The sequence below is a fragment of the Magnolia sinica genome, chromosome 2 (assembly GCF_029962835.1).
Source record: "Magnolia sinica isolate HGM2019 chromosome 2, MsV1, whole genome shotgun sequence".
In the NCBI taxonomy this organism is placed as follows: Eukaryota; Viridiplantae; Streptophyta; class Magnoliopsida; order Magnoliales; family Magnoliaceae; genus Magnolia; species Magnolia sinica.
This window is the reverse complement of record NC_080574.1, coordinates 111812274-111818856: the sequence shown is the minus strand read 5'-3', so window position 1 is coordinate 111818856 and position 6583 is coordinate 111812274. Positions and strand designations below refer to the sequence as shown.

Below are 6583 nucleotides of genomic sequence, written 5' to 3'. Positions count from 1 at the left end.
TTATTTTTACCATATGCTTATATAACTAAAGATGTTTGTACTCAAAATATGAAACTTTAGTCTGAAATAGTAAAACTTACTAAAAATAGTAAAGAAGTAAAAATCGAGCCAAACTTAATAAATAGAAAATACAAAACTGATTAAAAATAGCAAATATTAAGCAAAAATGCGAACGTCCCCCTGCAAACAATCTTTTTCCGAGAAATCCCTCAAAAGTTATGTATCATAGACACGAATTCAATAATAGGTCACAAAGTGACGATCATGTGTGTTTAGGTCCTTTTTGTTTAGATTGAACTTTCTAACATGATTTCTTTTGATTTTGGCTGTCCATGACAAGATATTCAAAACCAGTTACATAATGGTAATGGTCATGCAGGGCCTAAACGGCTATAATAGCTGTTACAGAAAAAATAGGTCGTAATGGCCTTATAACGGTTCTGTACACAATATATATATATATATATAAGAGCCATAATAGTTAATCTGGGGGTTGTAATGGCCATTATGGCCCTGTAATAGCTGTTACGACCCTAATCATAATGGTAACGGTGGTGGCCGTTACGTCCACCATTACATCCGCCGTTACCGTTGTGGAATGTCTTGGGTCACTAAGTCATTCATAATGTGTTCTTCATCAATTTTCCATGACAGAAATATCTTTCAAATTGGAAGATCCTAGCATATCATCTAACAAAAATTTGGGCCTAACAAGGCGATTCCATGACATATACTATATTATCATATGGCTCAAAAGACATCGGAATGTCGATAACTACATTATACTTAATAGAGTTATCATAAAATGATTTTCAGACATGAGCATCCAAAGAACATAGAGAAAAAGATTAAAAACAGACTTTCATTCAAACAACATTTCCAGATAAATTAGTTTCCAGAAACAGAATTTTGAAAAACACATTTCCATAAAATGGACTTTTCAGAAACTAATTTCTAGACTTACTCATGATAGATTTCTAACGAAACATCCAACAAGTGAATTGGCCTGATTTCAGTCTAAAGAATGATCACTATGGGGTCCACCTAATGAGTGTCTTGGATCTCACATATGCATCCCATGCCGGAATATAAGGCTGTGATCGCCTCCCATCAATCTCTCTTATCATGGATTGCCCGATTACTTCGTTTATCTTTTATCAGATGAATCACAATCACTACAAGAGAGATGACGAAGGTCGATCCTACAAACAAGCAACAGGGATTGCAAAATCTTTTGTTGTAGTGCCTCCCCTTCCTCTCTCGATTATTGGAAATTTCTTTACTCTGATGATCCAGCTTCTCTTCTTTGCCTTCTTCCAATTCCGCTCCCTGATCGCTTCTTTCTTTAATTTCTGCTTCTTTTTGTGGAATTCCCATATCTTCACCTACATTGCGTCCTCGATCATCGCCTACTTCTTCAATTTCCATTTCAGCTTTCGGAATTTCTAGCTTTCGTCCAGGCGAAGCTGCATTTGTTGTTTCTTTAATGTTTGATTCAGCTTCCATGGAATCCAAGGTTTCTGGAGCTGGTTCTGATAATTGGGGAACATGAACACCTTCATGTTCTTCTGATTTGTGTTCTTCCACTATTTTTTCAGTTTCTACTTTTTTCGGTGTTTCCACTTCAGGAAGTTTTGCATCTGATTCCGCTGTAGAATCAAAATCTTGAAATTTCAATTCAGGAAGATTTACATCTTGAATCTCTTCAAATTTCTTCATTTGATGGTTTTTGTCTACTTCATTTGAGTCTTGGATTTTTGGTGTTTCTGTTCGAGGTGCGATATCTGGTGTTGTTGGCACATGAGTCTCCGGCATTGGGGCTATTCGAAGTAGAGGAACTTCTTGATCCAGCCTTTCTTCTGGTTCCTTTTCACGTTCGGTTTCAGACATTTCTTGGATTTGTTTGAGCGAATCTGTTTCTTCTCTGTTTTCCATTTTCAACTCTTTCGATTCCTCCACAATCTCGCGGTCGTTAAAACCGTCTCGTTCAGGACATTTTGGTATATCTTTATCAACATTGTTTGCAATTGTCTCTCTTTCAATGCTTGTGCCATTGATTTCTTGCTCTTTTTCTTCATCCTTTTCCAAAATCTCTTCGATTTTGATCCCCCAAATTCCTTTTTTTGATTTGGGCATGAAAATAGTTAAGATCGAGTCCAATTCATCGAACTTTGCCTGGATGTGATCCAAGACAATGCCGTCAGGGATTCGGAAGACCCGTCGGAAGCTTTTGATCCTTGGGTCCTTCTTACACATCTGCCATCTTACCATCACCATCTCCTGAACCCATTTTTCTCCACTTACTGAGATTCTAGTCCCCGTTCTGTCGATCTGTATATTGATTTGATTGTTCTTGAAACCTGCATGGATGAATTTTGTTGCTGTGATGAGTAGAATCAAGGATTTAAGACTCAGATGAATCCTATGCAACTTGTGTGAGTCGAATTGGACTCGGTTCGACCCGATCTGGTTTGACAGTGCACCCATGACTCTGTTGAGTCATGACCCAGCTCAGGACTGATGTAGAGCATGTCACAGACACTCTCATGGCAAAGATGGACCAGAGAAGGCCTAATCGGAGGTGGAAACGATTCTGACCATCATGACCTTAAATCAGTTGTATCTCGCAAACTGGGATGAGTTTTTCGACATATTATATATGATTTTGTGGTAGGAGAACCTACTTAAGCCAACCAACTCTGCTATGATAGGTTGCCCACACCAGATTTGCAAGATTTCACCAGATTGACGGCCAAAAGTCCCATTTAATTTCATTTTTACTATAAATAATAAGTTTTAGTTCGAGTATAACTTTTTGTCCTTTGAGTTGAAGAAGTCATGAAAATGACTTAGAAAAGTTAGGAGAGTAATGTGGTTGGTTACACTTATTATTTTTGGCTGAAAACCATGAAGTCTAGTAGGAATAGAAATTGTCTATAAATAGTAAGTTTACCATTTATAGTAAGTCACGTTTTTATCATCAATCAAGTTATTTCAAATTTATTAGGAATTATTTCTAGTAGATTCGAAGAAGCTCTATGAGGATTCTAGAAAGCTCCATGGATTTGGAGTAATTATCCCCTGAGGAAGATGGTGATCAACCTCATTATGTCCCTCCCTGCGTCAAGGACCCAACAAGTTGGTCCAATCTGCCAAATCTCAGAACCATGAGTGGGAGGCAATTTTATTTGATGGAGGTTGGGTGAAATGCAGAAATCCCGTCGCCTCCGAATACCATACACATAACAGAATATGAGGGGTAATCAGGATTGTCGGTCCAATGCCCACTGAGTGCCACGAATCCTCAGCACATAATATTCCAGTGATTTGAAATTTGGTCTATTGGGTCCCGCTGTGGATGGTCTATTTGGCCGAAAAATAAGTAGTTAAGAAGCGAAATATACAAGAGAGGGACATTTTTGATGGCTAGGATCTTTTCATTTGGGAGATCTATACAGGCATGGCCCATCTACAACAGGTTTGGACATAGCAATGGTCCGTATCACTGAAGCATTTGACTGATTTGCACAAACCATAAGCCTGTGCTTACTAGCCTAGCCTACTAGTAAATGGAACCAAAAAATTTGGTGGTTGGATAGTTAATGCGGGGGCATTTTCACACCGGGCTCGAGTGAGGTGGCCTGTGAGATGTAGGGGCACACTCGGGATGGATGGCCCGCACAACCCATGTGAGGCGGAACCCATGTGATTTGGGGCCCACGAGGAGGGTTCAGTCCTCTTAGTTAAGGACTTAACCAATGCTGGGACTATTTGTGATGGGCCCATATTTTTCTGAACTTGTGTTAACCGCCCATTTGAAGGCTACCAATCAGATGCCTCCCTCAGTAGTTAGATTGTCATTTTTTCAGACCATGACTCAGTAATGGCCTACCAAGTCAATAGATTTGATCATGGAGCTGCGTAGAGATGTTTTGATGAGCTTCATGTATTGTTGGATTGGGTGGTACGGATACAAACTGAGGACCAAACTTAGATCATTTGAACCGTTCATCTGGTGGGCCTGATGATGGAATGGGCCATGGTCCAATATCTCCCTCATCAGATTCCTGGCCACTTGATCATTGTCTTTCAAATGTACCATTGCAGCTAGTTGTTGGCATTTAACAAATGCCCAATTGGACAGTTAGGACCATCCAGCTGGGGAGACTTCCACCGGCCCCCAAATGAACGGTTATGATTTATTGGGGCGAAAAATGATAAGTCCAAAATGGCAAATCTCATAAGCATTGCGACAAATTCGAGACGTACCTGGGAGATTGGCTATGAGTAGGAACATGGTGTTGGTTTCGGTGTATTTGAAGGGAGGATTGTTGCCTTCCTCTGTAGAGAAGAAGAAGTGAGTGGTCAGATCTTCCCTCGGTTGTGTAATTTTAAGGCCCACCTCCAACTCCAACTCCATGGCCTCCTTTTCTTTTCTTTCTCATAGCAATGAGGCTGCCATTTCCAGTTTAAGAGGAGAAGGAGATTGGAAGAAGGAAAATAAAAATAAAAATGAAAGTAGTGTCTTTGACCTCTTAAACACGTATACGTTGCTTTCTCCATGGGCCATGATCGCAATCTACTCCAAAGTTCCCATGTGCCACGTGGTATCTGATGTGATGTACATGTGGAATCCAAACCGTGAATCATTTTCGCCACATCATTTTCACCGTTAAAAACAGAAACCAGGGTGATATAATTTTCAGGTGGGCCACGAGACAGAGAACAATCTAAAATCACCCCTAAAACATGTAAATGCATGCGGTGTGGCACACCTGAAAGATGAAATATACTGGATTTGATGGCTCTTCTTCATCCTGAGAAGATGCGTGTGATAATGGATCGGATAGCAAATACACAGAATTTTTGGGCCATACATACAATCTGGAAGTTTCTATTGTGGGTATCCCTCTTCCCATGCTCCTCATTTTCCCCATGTTTTGGTCCACTTAAGATTTGGGTGACGTGGAATTTTTGGTTTTGGGCCTAACATAAGAAGGTGAATCTGATGGACGGTTTGGATGGTACATAAAAATCAATGTGGGTCCCTCATAGCTCAAACGTATATGATCGCATGTTGGGGACCACCTATTCTTTCTTCATTCGGACGGCCGTTAAAGTAGTTACTTTAATTTTCGTAGGTCGTACGTCATTAGGTGCTTTCCCAGTAGCAAAATCAGCCGGACGCGGATTGCGTCCTACACCCGCCCGGACAGTAATCCGTCCGAGCAGGGCTCTGTGGAGCCCACCGTGATGTAAGTGTTTTATCCACGCCGTTCATTGCTTATATCAGATCATTTTTAAGGGATAATCTTATCAACGAGTCAAGTAGACAGCTCCGGTGGACCACACCAAAGGAAGTTACAGTGATAATGACACCGACCGTTGAAACCTTTCTAGTGGCCAAGGTGATGTTGTTTTACCATCCAACCTATTAATAAGGTCATATATACCTGGATAAAGTGAAAACACAAATATCAGCTTGATCCGTAACTTCTCCAGCTCCTAAGAATTTTTTAACGGTGGATGTTAAATCACCACTTTGTGGTCGATGTAAGCCTTGTACATGGTTCATTTTTTGTATTGTATCTTAAAATGATCTGAGAAAAACTATGAACGGCGTCGATAAAACAATAAATCAAGGTAAGCCTCACGGAGCCCTGCCTGGACGGATTATGGTCCGGCCGGGGTTGGACGCAATCCAAGTCCCAATCAGCCGTGATATTACTTTTAAAAACCTCAAATCTGACTTTTCCTTGATTGGCCCACCGTGTGGTTGGATAACAAAGACGGTCCACTGTCGGGCATCCATTCGACGAATTTACGACACGTGGCGGGCATCCTTGTATGATATGGACGCGGATTAGCTACTGAACTTGCTAACAGCAGTCTCGCTACTGAAGTGACGTGGCCACGTTCTATGGGCCCACCATGATGTATTTGTTGTATCCACACCGTCCATTCATTTGGAGAGATCATTTTAGGACATGAACCAAAGAGTGAGAAAGATCCAAAGCTCAAGTTGACCCCACCATGGAAAACTGTGGGGATTGAACGCCTACCATTAGAAACTTATTTAGGCCACGGGGAAGTTTTTGATCAAGCTAATGTTTATGCTTTACCTTATTCCATGTCTGTGTTAACTCGGATTGTATCGCAAATAAATATCATGGTGCGCCCTAGGAAGGCTTCACTAGTGGGTTGTCACTGTCCCCACTGTTTTATGTGGTGGGGTGGACTTAAACTTTGAATCTGCCTTATTCTATTCATCATGCCCTAAAATGTTCTCTCCAAATGGATGAACGGTATGGATACAACAGATATATCATTTTGGATCTTATAGAATGTGGTGACGTCACTACTTCAATAGCAATATCTAAAATGACTGTAAAATTAGATCAATCGAATGACTGTAAAATCCGATTTACTAGACATCCGTTGCTTATTGAAATTGGGATTATTTCAACTTTTAAAAGCAACCATTCAGTAAATGTCCACCAATCAAAAATTTAAAATATTGAATTAATGTAATATTTAATTCAAGACCCACGGAATGGACCTTTAAATTTGAGTTAGTGTCTTC

General features: G+C 40.4%; 1 protein-coding gene across 1 annotated transcript; it reads right to left on the bottom strand.

The window, feature by feature from the left end:
• Nucleotides 1-870: 870 nt before the first annotated feature.
• Nucleotides 871-4477, bottom strand: LOC131230202 (uncharacterized). Its single transcript, XM_058226016.1, has 2 exons — nt 4270-4477; nt 871-2360 (listed from the first exon to the last, which is right to left on the bottom strand). Exons 1-2 carry the CDS (start codon nt 4418-4420, stop codon nt 1111-1113), a joined length of 1401 nt encoding a protein of 466 aa, XP_058081999.1. The 5' UTR covers nt 4421-4477; the 3' UTR covers nt 871-1110.
• Nucleotides 4478-6583: the final 2106 nt, after the last annotated feature.

What these genes read in the sequence shown, in the direction of transcription:
- LOC131230202 (XM_058226016.1), bottom strand. Translation starts at nt 4,420, where the DNA reads ATGGAGTTGGAGTTGGAGGTGGGCCTTAAAATTACACAACCGAGGGAA. An exon ending in ACTCATAGCCAATCTCCCAG is followed by an intron (nt 2,361 to 4,269) that starts GTACGTCTCGAA and finishes TCATCCATGCAG; the next exon opens with GTTTCAAGAACAATCAAATC.